The 19,447-nt window shown below is 39.5% G+C and overlaps 2 protein-coding genes across 3 annotated transcripts in view; one reads left to right on the top strand and one right to left on the bottom strand.

The window, feature by feature from the left end:
- Nucleotides 1–19,447, bottom strand: part of rec114 (REC114 meiotic recombination protein) — a 145,854-nt gene that overhangs the window by 49,387 nt on the left and 77,020 nt on the right. The gene's annotated exons all lie outside the window — the stretch shown is intronic.
- The window catches only part of hcn4 (hyperpolarization activated cyclic nucleotide-gated potassium channel 4), a 95,272-nt gene that overhangs the window by 30,065 nt on the left and 45,760 nt on the right, over nt 1–19,447 (top strand). The window contains exon 2 of the mRNA XM_088992955.1: nt 5,086–5,509. Within this exon, the coding sequence (XP_088849081.1) occupies nt 5,086–5,509 (424 nt within the window). The remainder of the gene's footprint in view (nt 1–5,085; nt 5,510–19,447) is intronic.

Raw genomic sequence — 19,447 nt, forward strand, 5'->3', positions numbered from 1 at the left:
GCACACAGACGCATTAGAACAGCGATCGGGAACCTTTTTGACTTGGAGAGTCATAAAAGTAAAATATTTAGAAATGTTTTTTTTAGTGAGAGCCACACACAGACACACGCACACCGACCGACATAAACACACACACACGCAAACACGGACGCATGTGATTTCAAAAAAATGTAACAATATATTATTTAAAATAACTTTTTGATAATCCTCACCATTAATATGAAAATTTTCCAGCCAAACGATCGGAATGAAAGTCAACTTGCCGGGTCCATAGGCGAAGCTACTGCTAGCGAGCCTCCACACTGCTCATTAGCTTGCACGCTTGCTTTCTGCTGTCTCTCAGAGAAGTATATTGATGCTAACGTTAGCATGGGGCTTGTCATAGTGCCACTGATATTCGACTGTCTCATCGATGGTATTGTTTCATTGCAAATTAGAATCTATCAAATTAGAACCTGTTCTCTCCACAAAGGCGAATCCTTCAGTCCATTCAACCTGATTTTTTTTACTCGTCCGCCTATTCAAAAGGGGGCGTTTACCTGTTTCGAAATCACGGCACCTAAGTCAGTATCATCCAATCAAAATTGCCCTCTTCGCCAACACATGCCGAAACAGGAAATGAACACCGAAAAAGTGAGAATACATATTTAGTTTTATGTGCGAGCCAGATGCAATCATCAAAAGAGCCATAGGTTCCCGACCCCTGACTTAGATTGGCTGTGTGGAGTATGTGGGCGGGAAGTAAATCCTCTTCCCAGTTGACGCTCCGAGGAGGAGGCGAATGGCAATGCATAACACAAATTAATGCCACGCAATTCGGTAATTATGTGCCAGTAGCTTCAATAATGGCTTACTGAAGACCCAAGGTTATACAGTATGTCGTTGTACTATCGTATGTGTGAGTTTATTTTAAGACTGTTTGAGAGTCTGTGTTTTATACTTCCCCGTTTACTGTTTGACTTAACATACAATCCACACAAAATATAGCACTGATGTAATTTACGAACAAATTCACCTTACGATGGACCGCTCGGAACGGACCTCGGAATTGATGCACCATTATTAACTTGATTGAGTCATCGCACTTAAAGGCAAAAGCAAGGAGCCAATCATCAGAGGCATTGTTCTGGACCATGTACACTTGTACAAGCTGTGTGAGTCTAATAAATATTCATGCCTTACAGTATATGCACTACAAGTACAAATGTCATTACCTGTGTAAGCATTTCCTCTTTTGAAGATTTTCTTGTTCTCTGGGGGCTTCACATCCCAGCATGAGCTAACTCAGCGGTGGTGAGCTCTGTCTAAATATAACGCTACTTGAAAACAAGCTGAAACACCAGCTGCCCTTTTACTTTGAAGAATTCCAATTACTGTCACTGCTTTGTCTCGTGTGTGGATTGTGTATGTGACACTGAGATGTTTCTATACACAAGGACTACGATTCTGTGGTAAAATGTAAACTGTGGCAGTGTAACTTAGCTGAAGCAGCCTGTGGATCTTTACAAGAATCTTTGTTGTGAGAAGAAGGCAACATTCACACATTCAGTCCAAGGTACTCTCCAGAGAGTGAAATGGATGTCAGACAATCACAGGACACCTACATAGGAAAGACAATATATAGATGAAAAGCAATTCAGGCTCAAACTCAACACTTCAGACAATTTGGAGCACAGGTGACAACGTCAAGACCCAGCGGCCAATTCTGGCCCACATCATTTTATTCGGCCCACAAAAGCAAGTCAAAAAATGATTGCTAAAGTCCAAACCAAAATTTCAAACTTTTCCATGTAAACCACAATAACAGTCATTATTTTTTTACTTCAAATTTGATCACTCGAATTTGATTCATTGTTTTTATGTGTGCTTCATATGTAATATGTGGAGGAGTTCAACATTCTAATGGCTGTCCAAATTCAGTCTCCCGAGAGGAAACCGTCACTACAATGTAACCCGCGGGAAAAAAGGTTGACACCATTGATTTCGAGTGTCGTGCTGGTTTACGCCGTTGTGAGCGTGAACACTCTCCACTGGGTTCTTGGCCAATGGAAGAAGTCCTCTTCTTCCAACGAATCTCTAATACTAGATTTAGTTTCTGATTTATGGACTGATCAACGATTGGCAAATGACAGTTTGGGCCGAACATTGTTAATGTACCATCTGTGATCGTAGATGTTGATGACACATTCAGTGTTATTTATTTTCATCCTCTTTGTGAACGGTGGCCTTTTGTCCTCAGTTTCCGGTGGTTCCCTACGACATTTATCTCAACCCAGCATGATTAAACCATGGAATCAATAGTCATCAGTAGGAAATGAAAGAGCTGTAATTAATTGCTCTAGTCTTGCTAGCTTGCAGAAAAATAGAGTACACCTTCCCCTTGTTATGTACCTACAGCATGTGTACAGAGGCTTCCCGTTTGGAAATTGCTTTGGCGCAGCGACAGACTTTTATGGCCCAGGTAAATCACATAAGGTCGTTGGTTCGATGGACAATGCAAAAACCACACCCGGTTTCCCTTTTCCTGCGGGATAAATCTTCCTTAACAGAAAAGAGCCAATCTGGATTCAATTACTGTGCGTCCGGTAGAGTCCAATTTATTTCACAGGGTTGCTTTATAATTAGCAGTTAACCCTCGCTGACCTTCCAATCCAGATTGACTGTCCAAACAGAAAACAGCTTTCATGTGCAGTGGTTGTGGGTGCTAAACGACACGTGTGGAGTATGCATCAGTGTTTACATGCAAACAAAGAGTTAAAATTAATCCATCCTAATCCACTGCTGGATTAAATGTCATGTCGACAGTTTAATACAAGCAACAATTGGGATGTTGCAAGATTCTTTAATCCCTATTGGTATTCTTTAATCCCTATTGGTGTCAAGTATGCTGCCCAAGCAGGCAAGTATTGTTACCATGCAGATTAGGCAATGCATGAAGGTAAACTGTACAATTTTTGGTCTACCCTAATTATAAAAAGGTTGTGTATTCAGTAACTTGTTCGAGGAGAGTGCTCTTCTTTCCTCCACGTGTTCGTTAATATCGGATGTTGGGGATTTTGGTTATCCAAAGACAGACTGGAGTCGATGAACAGTACCTTCGAAGAGTTTATTTGCAGAATATTCCGGACACACGAGATTTACAGACAATGGCTGGTTGGTCACGAGTGTGTCCATGATGTGACACACAATGTATTTATTTCATCACAAGGGTGGTATCATGACTATGGTGCGAGATTAAGGCAGCAAAAACAATGCTTAGCTTTTATCAGTGTGTCTCCAGTAAGCAGTGTATCAAGGTTAACAAATTGCACCAACAATGCACTTAGTCCACCCTGCGTATCAGAATGTTATACAGGCTAAATATGGCAGAAGACGCACATCATGACACTATTGTCATGACATATCATTGAGAAAAGCAAAATACCATGGCAGAGGCATAACCAAAAAAATAATTAGAAATAATCCTTCAAACTACAAGTGTTTGCATTAGAACAGAGTCTATAGTTGGCATACCCTCAAATTTATTCAAATTCCATTACTACTGTTTCAAATTTGTCGGTCGGCGTGCACTTTCATTGACATCCAGGTGGACCGAGAGAGCTTTTTATTACATGATCATGGCGTACCTGACATTTGGTGATAGAAAGTAGACTTTGCCACTTAGCAGTTTTTTTGACAACGATACTAGTGCAGCGTGTTCTACCGGAAACAAATTCCTTGTGTGTCCTACATACTTGGCAATAAAGATGATTCTGATTCTGATTCTGATTCTGATTTAGTGTTATTCCAATGTTAGGAAACATGTGTTTTTTTAATTATTTTATATATTACAGTTGTTTTATTTTATTATTCATCATACATGGGTGAGACAGATACCCTGGGTGAGATGAGTGTCCTGTTGACTGAACTATTTCTCTCAGCTGGGTCTTGAATTTCAAGTGTGCAGTGCTTTAAGAAAATCTTTTCGCACCAACGGTATGTCTGAGTCTCATTTTTTATTGATCTAACTTAATGGTAAAAAGATGACTTCACACATAAAAATAACATGTTAGCATACCTGTCAATCGGCTGTATTTTGTAAAATTTTTGCACATTTTTTGATGTCCATACCAGAAAGTTTGTACGGGAAACGCAAAAATTGTGAAATATAATTTTGAGATATTTTCAATGACGTTTTTGTCATTAAATTTTAGCAGTAATGTTAATTATAACAAATATCGCTATTCGTAAAAAGCGAAGTCGAGCACCGAGAAAAGAAGTCAATGCAAAAAGTCTCGAGAAGAAACAAGTTACGAGAAGACGAGTTCGGTAGGGTGGATTTTTATTTTGAAATCAGTTAAATTAAACATTTTACCATTTTTCCCCTCTGTAATATCATTCAGATTTTTTAATAAAAAAATAAACATCGTAAGAACACAAATTCATTTTTTTTTTTGCTGTCGACTAATTTAATTTGTCCACAGCAAAAGAGCCACAATGTTGATTTGTTGTTTGTTGTTGTTGAAGGCGGAAGTAGTCGCCGAAACATGTCAGGTATTTGAACACCTACACTGTCTGTAAGTAAAGAATCTGCTTAAAATTAAAATGTGTTGTAACTTGTTACATGTTTATATGTGAAATTGTGTTAATAAAATTGCGCAATTAAATGTTACACACGCGTCTGATTTTTTTTCTCAGTGAGTAAAGAAAAATTGAGCCATTAGTAAGGTCACAATGTCTCGCAGGTTAACAGGCATGTGACTCCAAAATTTGAAGTAACATGTTACCAACATTACTGATGCAATGGAATTTCATTCAGAATTGTATATATGTGATCTTGGATTGATTTCCACTCAATCCTCCATCAAGAATTACCCCGATTGTGAATGACAAGTGCCGGCCAATTCACTGTGTAGCCTGCGTTTTGCTCAGTCACCTGGAATATGTCCTAGCTTGCAACATTGTAAGGGAATGGCTGGATCGATAAATGGATGGTAGGGCAGGGAGCGGCAGGGATTAAAATGTCTGCTTTTTTTGCATTTGGTTTTGAAACAGTCTTCCAGGATTCCATTCTGAATATTACTTTCCATTTGTCTCCACAACCAGGTTTTACTGGGATTTGACCATGCTGCTGTTGATGGTGGGAAACCTCATCATCATCCCCGTCGGGATAACCTTCTTCAAGGATGAGCACACGCCCCCCTGGATCGTCTTCAATGTCGTATCGGACACCTTCTTCCTCTTGGACCTTGTACTGAACTTCCGGACGGGCATCGTCAAGGAGGACAACACGGAAATCATCTTGGACCCACAGCAGATCAAAATCAAATACCTTCGCAGCTGGTTCGTGGTGGACTTCATCTCCTCCATCCCAGTGGACTACATCTTCCTCATCGTGGAGACGCGCATTGACTCTGATTTCTACAAGACTGCCCGCGCCTTGCGGATCGTTCGCTTCACCAAGATCCTCAGCTTGCTTCGCCTCCTGCGCCTCTCCAGACTCATTCGCTATATCCATCAATGGGAAGAGGTAGGAAAAGACCCCCGAGAATTGCTACATGTTATTCAGGGGTAGAGTGTGTCATAGATACATTTCATGTTACCGCCATGTATTAGTGTGTCTCTCCTTTGGTGAATTTAAAGGGAATGAGAGGAGCTGCTTCTATTGGCCAGCAATCAACTACGTTGTGTTCGGTCCACATCAGCACACTTGGCCATTATTAACGCACGGTTTTGAAAAAGAGAGAAAACTCTTCTCTTCTCCTGTTGTCACTACTTCAGCAAGGCATGGAGACTTTAAAACGTGTGTAGAGAGTAAAAATAATACAAGTGAGTGAACATGACTTCGACAGTGACCTTTTATACGAACACAAAACATAATGTTAACACGCTCTGAACTCGTTCTGATCACATTCATAACACGATCCCAACGCGTGACTTAACACAATCTGATCACGTTCACAACACAATCTGATCACGTGACTTGAGACGTTGCTGATCACATGACTTCCGATGATCTGTCATTCTGATCAGGTGAGTTTAGACAATTCGATCAGGTGACTGCAGACCGTCTGATCAGGTGAATTAAAACAATCCGATCAGGTTAATTCAGATGATCTGATCATGTGAATTCAGACCATCCGATTAGGTGAATTTAGACGAACTGATCAGAAAAGTTGTTGCTCCATGCTTTACTGTCTTCCGCATACTGATTACATCATGCTGGACATTTTTTGAGCAGACTAAAGACAGGGTGATTAACGGAGCCCAGATACCTCACTAATAAATTCACCTTAAGTAAAACAGCAATAAAATGAAACCGATTACACCTTTTCAAAATCTAATTACACAATTGTGAACAATAACAAAAGTATTATTTAACCAAAATTTCCTAATGGCTCTAACACGCACAATTAAATCATGCTTTGCACTAGACTTGTACTGTTCATCAAACCAGACCATTTCATCTAAAACACATCAACCCAATCACATACATAGATTACAAACATCATTTTTTAAATTTTCATATACAAAAGCACGTGAGAGTATATAAACGTGTGAACTTGAACATCTGTCTGCCATTTTGACCCAAACAGAACCAAATCCATCAACAGTTTAACAACAACAACGGCAGGTTCATCAGTTGTCTCATTTGCATAATGAAAAGACTCAGACACCTTCACCCACGTGCATGACAATTGTCCGGTCCTGAATAGCACCTGATTTCCAATCAAAGTACATTTTCACCGGACCGACCCATCGCACGTCCTCTTTGAGGTTCCCTGTTATTACACATAACATCCAGCCTTGCACTTTGCGTGGAGAACATTGTATGGTGACATCAATTGCTGGGATGCCATTTCAATGAGAGGAAAAGTTCAAATGAATCACTGGCAGTATAATCCCTCTTCTTCGCCCATGCATGCCCTGCATCGCTTCTGGCTCCCCCGAACGTTGGATATTCGGTCCGACCTTCGCTTGACAGGGGTCGGAACTCGGGCGAAAAAGGCAGTTGCGTGTTAAGCGCGAGTATTGAGGCAATAGCATGATTAAGGAAGAGGGAATGTGAAGGAAACAAGCTGAGTGGAAAATTAAATAAACATTGATACCTCATGGGCAGCACAATGGATAGTGGTGAGCATGTTTGCCTCGCTATGTAAATGTTTTAGGTTGGAAGCCCCCCCCCCCCAGCACATCCCGATATTCAAACCAACACAAACAAAAAATGAACAGCATATAAACAGCCTTACATCAAAGTCTAGTTCACTTTATTTCATCAAACTGTCCAATGCGCTGTGGGCAAACACCATCGGTAAGCCAGAACACCCAGCTTGTGGCAGAATGAGCTACCAAATTCCCGAACCATAACTAAACTAGACTTCTAAAAATGAAGGTGTTCCAATTTCCATGCCTAACACCACATCTACAAAAAAATATAGCTCAGAATGTCAACACCTTTAGCCATTTTCACAAACAGATAATGGAAAAATCAGTTTATCCATTCTGATGCAGGCGATATGTAAACATATGGATTCACATTTCTGCATTGTGTAAACATGCATCTCTCTTTTTACAAAGACAAACAATGTTAAAATGTATCAATTCTCTGTCCATGCTTGCATCATACAACACAAAAGGACGCAATCCTTCCTAAACACCATGTGGATACAGTCGCGGGCAAAAAAAAAATAGACAGCACAACTTTGTACTTCCAGCCGCCATTTGCATGTTTCATGAGGTTGTGGATGGCGTGCGAGTGCGGCGGGGGCTCGTTGGTGAACGCCAGTTACGCAGACACTATAAAAGGCCAGCTTTGCCTCAGTGCCAGACTACTTCGATGCGAGCTCACACAAATGTCACGTGTCACACTGCAGAATAACTTGTCACCACCTGACTGACTCTTTGACTTTTCCTATCGACATTTACTCCCACATTTGAATATTTTGGGAAGGGGGAAAAAAACTCACAATACAATCCTGCATGACGTTGAGTGTCGGATTATTGGAGGTAAAAATTCATGAAAGGGAGGTTACGTTTGGATTTGTATTCAGACTATGAGACTTTCTGACTTCAATTTTCGACACTTAAAGACTATTGTATTTTACGGGCTCCAAAGATTCCGTCATCAATTTAAATATTTTACTTATGCGCCTTTGTAAAACATAGGTACTCCAGGTGGAGCGACCCTCTGTGATCAGATTTATTTTTTCTCACTTTTCAAATCTGGCCTGGTGGACCTAGATCGGCCAGGCATCCAATATTTTGCAACGCAATCTCAGTCTGAATGGCCGGGTCACACATATCTGATGTTGACATCATTCAAAGTCTAAAATGCTCTTCATTCAGGCGGGGTAAGAGTGCGGGGACCTGGTAGATTGAATCCGCTAAGTTAATTTGAGTAATGCTATTTGACATGAAGAGATTTCTGTTTGTCCATTTCCTATACTGAAGTCTTCTGAGTTACAAATACATTTTCAGCCCTTTTGAGGGATTCCACTGGGCTCAATTTTGGAGCCCTTGCTTTTTTCATTGTATTTACTACCCCAAGGTTGCTCAGTAGTTGAGTGGTTAGAACGCCAACTTCACAGTGCAGAGGTCATGAGTTCAAGACTGGCCTCGCTGTGTGGAGTTTGCATGTTCTACCCAGATTTTTCGGTTTCTTCCCACATGCCAAAAACATGCATGGCAGGCTGATTGAACACTCCAAATTGTCCCATGATGTGAATGTGAACACGGCTGGTTGTTTGTCTCTGTGTGCCATGCGATTGGCTGGCAACCAATTCAGGGTGTCCCCAGCCTAGTGCCCGAAGATGACTGGGATGTCTGTTCCATCCAAACAGTGCATACATTTCTTCACATGTGGCGAAAAAAAGGTCATTTTCACGGTGCTGAGTGAGTATCTATTGTGATTCATCACACTGTGCAAAATTTAGCTTTTTTTAAAACTACCAAATGCCATCTAGGTTCTCTCACTATCTCACTGATAGCAACATCTTTGGGATGGCAAAGCACACACAAATATTCAACCCCCCCTGCTCCCACCCACACACACACACACACAGAATTAAACACAAAATTTCAGCATTTCGTTGTGGTAGATTCACCTAGTTTTTGTTAGTGCTTGAGTCGAATGTTCTCTCTAGTAAGGAGTCACATAAAGGACACTTCATGCGGGAAATGTTTGACTTGAGCAGAGCCAAGCTGAACACTGCATCACTTCATTCTGCTGGGAGTACATTTTAACATGAATTTCTTCTCTCTGTTATTTTCTTGTTTTGTCAGTTTTTTTTTATTTTATTGTGGGGTAGGGGGGTGTTACACTGAGTAATACAATACCAAAAATGCATCTTTTAGATCACTAGCATGGACAAAAAGAAAAGCCCAGTGTCTAATACCAGAAACGTGTTTTGTATTTTTTTTTCAGAGGGGGAGGGGGTAAAGACAAGTTAATCAAAGATTCACAATACCATACAATGCATATCTATTTATATAGCGCTTTAACAACAGATGAAGCTGTAACAAAGCGCTTAACATGGACAACTATCATATACAGGAAATAAATCAGTCACAAAGATAGTAGATAACACCAGTGTGTAAAGCCCAGATCAAGTCGGAATCATGCAGAGTCAAATGCCAAAGAGTACAAATGAGTTTTGAGGCGGGTTTTAAAGATGACAAAAGACTCCCTTTGCTTAGTTTAAATGCAATAAAATATGGTTGATTATGAATACTGTGACGATTGTGAACATCTGAAGAGAACTGTCAGCGCACCTCAATAGACCTCATTTCAGCCCGCATCAAAGGATTAACTCTGCCAGTGTGTTGGGAATGTTTGTTTGGATTTGGGGGATTTTTAAAAAATATAATCTGTCTGTACATTGACACCTACAATGAAAGCTCATAATTTCTGTTGAGAATCTGTTGTATGAGACCCCAAATGTACAGAAACAGACAGCTACATGAGAACCCAACACTTGCCGTTGCTTGCAAAGTAACTCAGGGAGAAGAATGAAGAAGACACAGGAATAAATGTCCACACAGGAAGTAAATGCCAGGGAGAAAACTGAAACTTACTTTAAAGTTCAGGGGGAAGGACGAGGAGTCCACAGGGAAATGTCCAATCAGGAAATAAAGAACTGCAGGAAATGCCACCAGAGCTCACTACAGGTGGTGATGGCACGAACTTGGTTTGGGAACCAATTTATACAAGTCAAAACAAGCAGATGGTCTACAGGTGGGTGATGAGCTGGCAAGTATCAGGTGTGAGGTACAGAGCGCCTTGGCTGAGGAGGCTGCCTGGCTGGCCCCTCCCTAACAATTTCCAAGCATTCACATCCATCTATTCAAATAACTCTGAACTCAATTCAACTTCAATTTTCACTTTAAAAACAACCTCTATGACTCTAAACGAAGTAAAAATCAGACATAAAAAGACACTTAAAACAATAAACCAACGTAATATTGATTGATATTGGCTGGCTCACTCAAAAAAAGTCAATTATACTAATGAATCTGAAGGTAACTAAGGTATGGATTACTCTTTATAAGTGCTGTTGAGAAAGAAAAGGCTTTAGCTAAACCTTCGTTGATTAAAAAAAAAAGATCTAACAACAGCACCAAATTGTCAATCCAATTTAAAATCAGTCTGTCCAATTTAAAACCCAACTCAGGGGGCTTGAGTCAACGGGTTGTGTTGCAAACCCCCCACTGGGACCACAGGTTATAACCTATAATTTTCTTTTCACTGAAATTCAAGTTCAGTGCTACCCAAATCTTAATCTCTCCCCCCCCCCCCCCCCCGCCCCGGCAGAACAAAAAAAATGTCATTAATGAAAAATCATGATATTCTTAAGAATGTTATTTATGTATTTATTTATTTATTGGTTTGATTGATTGATTGATTTATTTATTAATTAAAATAAAACAGCCAATACAATGAAAAAAGCAGGGGCTCCAAAATTGAGCCCTGTGGAATCCCTCACAAGGGCTGAAAATGTAAACATGAATTTGTCCATTCACTTGCTGTAAACATGTAAACATCTACCCGACCCATACACAGTATATCTGATTATTAATAATAATATATAATAATATATTATATATACTATTATGAATAATAACATCAAATAATAATACTGATAATACAATACAATACAATACAATAACAACAACAACAACAAATAATAATAATAATAATAATAATAATAATAATAATAATAATAATATTTTCAACAAACTAGTGTCTGTCACGATCCAGGTTTGATCGATGCAATTGTCATATTTCAAAAAGAAATGCATCGATATTCACCGCAATTGCACACTATAGGTTTTTCAAAAGAGCATGAAAAAGCAGTCAAGTTCCCCACCACCACCAAGAGGGGTGCACTGTATTAGGAGCCCAAAGCACAGACATGTTGGCACATCAGCACAAAAGAGTTGAAGTGTCCTCGCGCATGCTACTTGACCCCCAAAATGCTTCAGTCAGGCCATGCCAGGAGATGAAGAGAGGCGGCTTCGCGGGCCAAAGCAGAACTAGACGATTTTGGCGACAGTTTATCTTCACACAGTGGAGCGTGTTTATGTTTTAAGGGACAAAATCTTTATTCAGTTTCAAATCTGATTATCATTTTTAAACAGTGAATAATATGGACGTTTCCCCATATTTGAGAGTCAAATTGCAGTCTATTTTAGGATTATCATGATAGGAGATTTGGCGGAATTGCTTCACAGTGATTTTCCATTTGACTAGATTGCTGCTTAATAACCATTTCAAATATGATAGTCATTCCATCAGTAGCATTCACTGTAGCATTTCACCACAAACATTAATTTTAAAGACAATACATCACCCCATGTAGTCACACCGCGGCAAATGATGTTTTGAGCACATTAAGGTTGTAAGAACTTTTTAAATTACACAAAAAATGTCCTTACTGTTTCACTTAGTGTTTGGTCGTAAATAGGAGGCACAATTTTACATGACTCAATATTAAATCACAATGCAGAAACGCATGGTGGAATGTGTGATTGCAATGCAATAATAATAATGATAATACATTTCATTTATAAATGATTTTCAAAGCTCTCAAGGTCACTTTATAGTCACAGAATAAGTTTTTCCGTGGGTGAGCAGCGGCAGTCACACGCGCCAGGAAAAAAAACTGCAGCGGCATCTATTCACATTTAAGGAGACGATTGAAAAAGACGCTTTCTGTTCTCGTCTTGAACAATTGTGCTAAAATGAACCCGGAATAACTCAAATCGATAAAAATGTAGCTAGCTAGCTAATAGATAGCTAGAGAGCTAATAGATAGCTAGACAGCTAATAGATAGCTAGTGAGCTAGCCAGCTCTCTAGCTAGATAGCTAATAGATAGCAAATAGCTAGCTGGGTAGCCAGCTAGATAGCTAGTTAGCTAGCTTGATAGCCAGATAGCCAGCTCGATAGATAGCTGGATCGCTCGATAAAAGGAAGTGCAGAGAGAGGAAACACGCAAACCGCCATTACTTCAGAGTAATGGGTGGGGAAAAATATTTTTGGGCCACTTAACTGCTGTAAATTGAAAATCTCAGAATCTAATGTGGATTTTATTTTTCAACGCGTAATAAAGGAAGCCGTGCAAAGATGTTGAAATCAAAGAAAAGATTCAACATTTTCAACACAAAGACCATACGCACCAAAAAGCTAGCAACCACTCATTTGACGACAATGAGATTAAAATCTTAGCGAAAGAACATAGATGGTTTGAAAGGGGAGTAAAATAAGCGATTTTCATAAAACAGCTAAATCCTTCACTAAACCGATATGGTGGTGTGAGGTTCAATTTGGATCGTTCGTACAACAGGCTGCTTAGGCAACATTCCCTTTTGTCAGCTTCCTCTTCTCACATGTCTCCCGGTTAAAAATAACACTGTGATCGGATATTCTCCTCATCGGAATTGTCTCCTGTTGATGAACCAGTGACTTGAATGTGATTAGTCATCCTGTTAAAATCAGATTCCGGGCAGCATGCTAATGACTGAACTCCGAGGGCGACCTGTCGCCATAGCTGATGCTTTCTTCCATGGAAACGTTTGACTGTCAAAGCTCGTAAATGTTTTAGGGAAATGTTGTTGGAGAGGAGCGTGCAAAAACGGGGCTGTCGAGTAGGGTCCTTGAAACACAAAGGACATTAATGGGGAGGGTGTGACTTAAAGTGCTTGGCAGCATTAAAATAAACACATTTATTTCAAGGAGGTATTGATTTGAGGGGAGGCTTCTATTTGTACAATGTAGTCAAGGAGAAAAATTTAAGTGAGTCATTGAAGCATGGTGTCGATTTGGGAAGACATATTTAACATATTTAAAGGACAACCGACGCCACCGAACAAGTTATGTCCATAATTTGCAAAATCACTTCAAATGACTTCTACTGAGCGTATTTTACAAAGATTCCACCGCAAATAGCTATATTTTACATTTTAAGACTCGCACTGAATATTCAGGAAGTCTTGTTTTAGAGTTGGTGACGATACCTACTGTGACGTCAAGTCTGGAACAATACATTTTGGGCACTTTGTTTGGTCTGAAAACTTCATGTTGATCTGTGTTGATGGCGAAATTAGAAGGAAAGAACATAAATAACGCGATGGTGAATCATTGTGTGTTGCACCAAGACTACTATTTGATTCTAGTTGATACAAATTCCCAGCATACAAAAAAGCCAATTTCCAACGGAGCTTGGGCGCCATCTTGTGCATTTTCTGGGACGCTACATTGCAGTCCTTACGGCTCGAATTGATACGCAAGTACAGTAAAGTCTTGTTATATCGATATCGGATATATCGATAGTCCCGGTTATATCGATACTATTTCTATGCACGCACGGAGAAAATTACATGCAAACAGGGTCGGATATATCGATAGTCCCGGTTATATCGATATTTTTTCGGGCTCCCTTGAATATCGATATAACGAGACTTTACTGTACTTCTTTAATCGATTGCAAACATTTATGATTTCCTCTTCAGAACTATTTGAATCATATTCATAACTGGATGAGTAACAAGAATGCATCTTCTCCGAATCTGAAGCCATTGTTTTGATTCTAGAGCAAGGCAGAACTTCCTGGCGTGACGTCACGAACAAGGGGGCGGGACCTTCTGAAAGTCGCCATTTCCGGGGTCATTTTGAAGTAGTTTTAGTCATTTTTATTGGTGTTTTGCATTTGACTAAAAATATCAGGCTGCATGTTTTTGGGTATTTTAGATGCTATAAAACGTTTTTCTGATGTCAGTTAGGAAACAAAAAAAAAATGGTTTCGGTGGTCCTTTAAAGTTTATTTTATTTATTTATTTATTTATTTATTTATTTATTTATTGGGCTTGAGCGGTAACTATATGTATATGCTCTTTATTTTAGAAGAGTTGTTTATTAATTCAAGCAGACAATGCACCTTGTAGAAAACTGAAGCACAGTGTCTATTTGACGAGAAGCGCTTATTTCTTCCACCACCTACAAATTTGGACAGTGTCTATTTGAGGCGAGGCATTTATTTATTTACTCAGGCGTGTTGTCTGTTCCAGGAGAGTTCTTTATTTGCTGAAGCGAAAATAAATAAATAAACACATAAATACAAAAATACATGAACGATTGAATGTATCAATAAATGAATAAACGAATAAATGAATACATGAATGAATGAATAAATGAATAAATAATTGAGTAATTTTGTCTTTTTGAGTCAAAGGCTTTAACTCATTGACTGCCATTCACTAATTTATTTGGCAATTGAAAATATAACACCATTCGCTAATATTTTCGGGCTTCATTTTTTTTCTTGTTTGGGTGCCGATAAAGCTCTGACCATAGCCTCTGGCGATGTTTCTCCCTTCCACAAGGCGGGGATCATTTCCCTTCTTTCCATGTTAGCGCTTTGTTCCAGCTTCCACTGTTGTTAAAGCCCAATATACACCAATATGGATGTATTGCATTGTATTTTGGACAGCCACCCTCATTTCAAGCTTATATAACTCCAGACCCATATCATTTGGGAATTAACTATTTTTCTCTGATGAAAGAATAGAGTAAAACCCTGGCACTGGAGTGGACACATTGTTGCATGTCTGGCAGTGAATCAGTTAATTTGTGCAATTAGCCACAAATTGAGACAAGACATTTATTTACTCAAGTGGAAGACATATTCTGCAACAAATTGAGAAGTCTTTTTGAGAAGTTGCACTTATTTCTTCAAATGTCGATTAATTGATGCATGCTGTCGATTGGAGCTGAGGTAATTAATTTCAGGAAAAAAATGCTATTTTTTTTTTCACGCTCGAGCGCCTTGGAAGATATGCCATCACCCCACACCCCCATCCCCGGGTTTCTGAAAATGCAGTGACCTCCTTCTCACTCATTAAACCCACGCAAAGATATTTGAAGGAGGTAAATCAACTCATCAGCTAGCACTCACTGACCCGTCTCCTCGGTCAAGGAGTGCTCTTTGAGAGATAAGAAAGGCTGCAAGAAAAGATTTAATGAGCCATTATGGGGCGCACAATGAACCTCGGCGGCAACGCTGACAGGTCCCCAACACTGTGAATGGGCCCCGGTATCTGAATAGCCACCCATGTGGATTGAGGTTTTTTTTTTAAGACCGTTGCAGGTAAATGTGTGATCCAGCCCAAACTGAAATGCGCATGTCACCAGGAAGAGTGTTTTGTTTGTCTTTTTTCGGGTGGTGATCGGAGCCCTGCAGGCCTGTTTAGACAGATGATGGAAGTGTGTTCCCTGCGGTCCACTCCCAGGCCCACTTCTCATTCACCTCATGCATTTCATCCAGCATGAAGAATACGCATTACATCTTGGTGAAGGTATTTTATTTATTTTTTTGCCTCTTTCGCAGAATAGAAACCTCGGCCTTCCCAAAGGTCGGCTGTCACGTTAGCTGATTAAAAATTAACTCTGAGGCACACACTGATTGATTGAATTGATAAAGCTCATTACTCGTAACACTGTACTCATCTTTTATACGTTCGATCTGCTGGCGTCCATGATCAAAATTTCCATTATTATAGATGAAAATGAGTTGTTTTCAGAAATATATGTTTTTATTGAAAGAGAAATAATTACTTTGCTGCAGATTATGTCTGTCAACACCTATTACTACTTTGCAAGTCTTTTGTTTCCCTGTGCTAGCCTTTTTTATGGAATACGTTGCAGGCATAAAACACCCCCCCAACTCCTCCAGAAAAAAATAATGCTCATCAGTTTGGACATGAAATGTCTTATTTTTACATACATACATACATACATACATACATACATACATACATACATACATACATACATACATACATACATACATACATACATACATACATACATACATACATACATACATACATACATACATACATACATACATACATACATACATACATACATACATACATACTGAAAAGGGGTTACATATCAATACATCAATACATTCTAGGGGTTGTATTTAACAGTAATTCATCTATCCATCCGTCCGTCCAGCTACCATTCTATCGATTTGAGTTATTCCGGGTTGATTTTAGCACAATTGTTCAAGACGAGAGCAGAAAGTGTCATTTTCAATTGTCTCCTTAGATGTGAACAGATGCCGCTGCAGTTTTTTAACTGGCGCGTATGGCTGCCGCTGCTCACTCACAGAAAAACTTATGTGACTATAAAGTGAACTTGAGAGTTTTGAAAGGCATTCATAAATAAAATGTATTACCATTATTATTATTGCATTGTAGTCACACATTCCACCATACCTTTCTGCATTGTGGTCCGTCTATCTATCTATCTATCTATCTGTCTGTTGCCCGATGGACCGACGGACTGACGGACCAACCGACCTACCTACCTACCTACCTACTTACTCATTCATTCAATCATTCATTAATTCATTGATAATTTCATTCAAAATTATTTCGACATGGAATGTTTCCCCACTGCTCAAGAAACAAGCTGATACCGTACCATTTCAAAGGCCATACAGGAAACTATATGAGTTTTTTTGTTATTGACAATGCCATTAATGCTCCGGAGGCACCTCAGCACCGCGCAAGCCCGACAGTGTGTGGCGAGCTTCCACCACAGCGCATCCATTCTCTCACCTGTATCACACTCTCCTCACTCCATCTGTTTTGCGAGGACTTGACAGCTGCCCTGTATCCTTTCGCCAACCCCCAAGACTTTTTGATGAGAAACCTCACAAGGACCTCAGATCCCTGTCACGTGTATTGAATTTTGTTTAGCCCCTTTAGTCATTTACATGATGTACTTAGGCCTCTTTTGGGTCAAGCTTGAGTAAAATATGACTAACCAAAGACCTGTTGCATCATTTATGCTTAGCAAGTCACTGTAGCCTCACATACCAATTGAAATATGAAGATGAAATGAAAAGAATTAAGTTTGCTCAAGATGTACACAGATCCATGCCCTCCAACACAATATTTCGGCACAACACCAAGGCGAATTTGGTGTTGTGTTTTGCTCAGGATAGATAGACAACTATGCTCTGTTCCAAATAACCATTCCGATACAGATCGAACAGAGGAACAAAATGAAAAGAGGCACACCTTTCATTCCTTTTCTTACTCTCTAATGCCCCCCCCCCAAAAAAAAAATCTTCACCTGCAACAATACAAAAGTAATATTAGTCATTAATATTTCTGTCCTGACCCTCATCAATCCAAAATTCCCCTTCTTCCAAAATGCACGGTGGGTCAATGGTTGACATTCATCTCTAAACAGGACACGTATCAAGTAGAAAAAATACTTACGCTAGTGTAAAAAATGTACAAGTGATCAATTTGAGATTTACTCATTTCGGTTTGTGACCAATTGGTGGCACTATGGGGCTCCGCCTGCAGCTGCACAGGTTTTGGTCGTTTTAATCGGTGGCAGTTAAAAGGCAGTTAAAAGGACTTCCTGTACGACCATTCAGTGTCGTGTCATTGTTTGTTTCACACTGTCAGATTTGTTTCATCTTGTGTTGTTTGCTTTGTTTTCAGTCATGGTTTTGTTTGTTACTTTGGACGTTTTTGTTTTAATGACTGTTGTTTTTGATATTGTTCTTGCTAACTTTATTTAATATCATTTTTCAAATACACCCTGCTCCACCCTCCTGCCTGCTTTTTTTGGGGTCCACCACCACCTTGCAAATTGTGACAGTAACATGGTTAAAATTCAAAGTGCAAACAAACCACATCAAGTCAAACCACTACTAAAAACCCAGATGAAGGCTTTCAGAATCTTTAACTCTTATGTTATGATATTCTGACAAAAAAAAACTAAAACTAAAATAGACAGCAAATTTGCTATTCACCATATTGGTTTGTGTTCATGGTTACCCTGTCTAGCTCAATTGACTTCCACACAACACAGCTTTACATGTATAAAAGGGCTTCCTTTTTCAGGGGGTTGTCTTGTTTTCATTAGGACAATACTGGGAGACATTCGAGCAGCCTCTCATGCGGACGTCTAATGAGCAGCAAGGCCCTCATAAGAAACTGTTGCGTCTTCATCAATCACAGCTCTCCTTGTTTGCATGCTTGATGTTTCCATCCTCAGTCAGTGTCCCTATCAATTAAAACCAAGTGCTGAGCAATCCATCATCCTTCACGTTGCCTGGGATTTTTTTTCCTTTGTATGCGCATTCCCGTACATTCTAGGATTTTGTATCGCAGTTTTTTTTTCCCACTATCAGTGACTGGAGCGTGAATAAAGCGTAGGAGCCAATCTCTTTTTGTGTTACAGTAACGATCTTTAACAAGAACCAATTTCGTGAAACAAGAATGAAGGACTTAAATCCTGTTCGTGCACCCGTACGGGTGGATTTTAATTGATTACTGTCAAGTGGGAAGGTAAGACAATCACCTTGTTATGCTGCCACGAGGAGTTTGGGGTTACAAAGTGGAGATTTGCATGGCATTACCCCCTGACAACTCCCGATGCTTTATTCTTACGTGGCAGAGGGTACGTCGACAAAAGCAAAGATATTGTTGGATTCAAATAGCTCAAACAGGCTGTGGAAACAAGTACTGAAAAGGGAAGTTACTTAAGAACAACATCATTATTGGGTAAAAAGTTGAAGAATCATATTCAAATCAAGATAAAGAAGGAATTCTCAAGTGTTCACATCAAGTATTTTGCATGATATGGTGAAAATACTCAAAGCTCAAATAATTATTGCTTAATTTTTCATATTCTGAACCAAACGGAATAATATTAGATATTCCATAAATGGAAGCTTAGACAAGTGTGAAAACTAAAATATTGATTACAGAATAGCTCACGACAAAGTCCAAACTGAAATTCCAAGATACATTGAGTTGTTGTGCACCCTGTGGAACGGATACGGATTGTTTTTCAGCATTTTTGGCCACGATATTCATTAAAGAGGAGACTCTGCTGAGCGGTTGCGACTATTCGACAGCACGAATATGCCAGCACT

This window comes from Hippocampus bargibanti, linkage group LG03 (assembly GCF_051943395.1).
Source record: "Hippocampus bargibanti isolate YZ-2025 linkage group LG03, ASM5194339v1, whole genome shotgun sequence".
Classification (NCBI taxonomy): Eukaryota; Metazoa; Chordata; class Actinopteri; order Syngnathiformes; family Syngnathidae; genus Hippocampus; species Hippocampus bargibanti.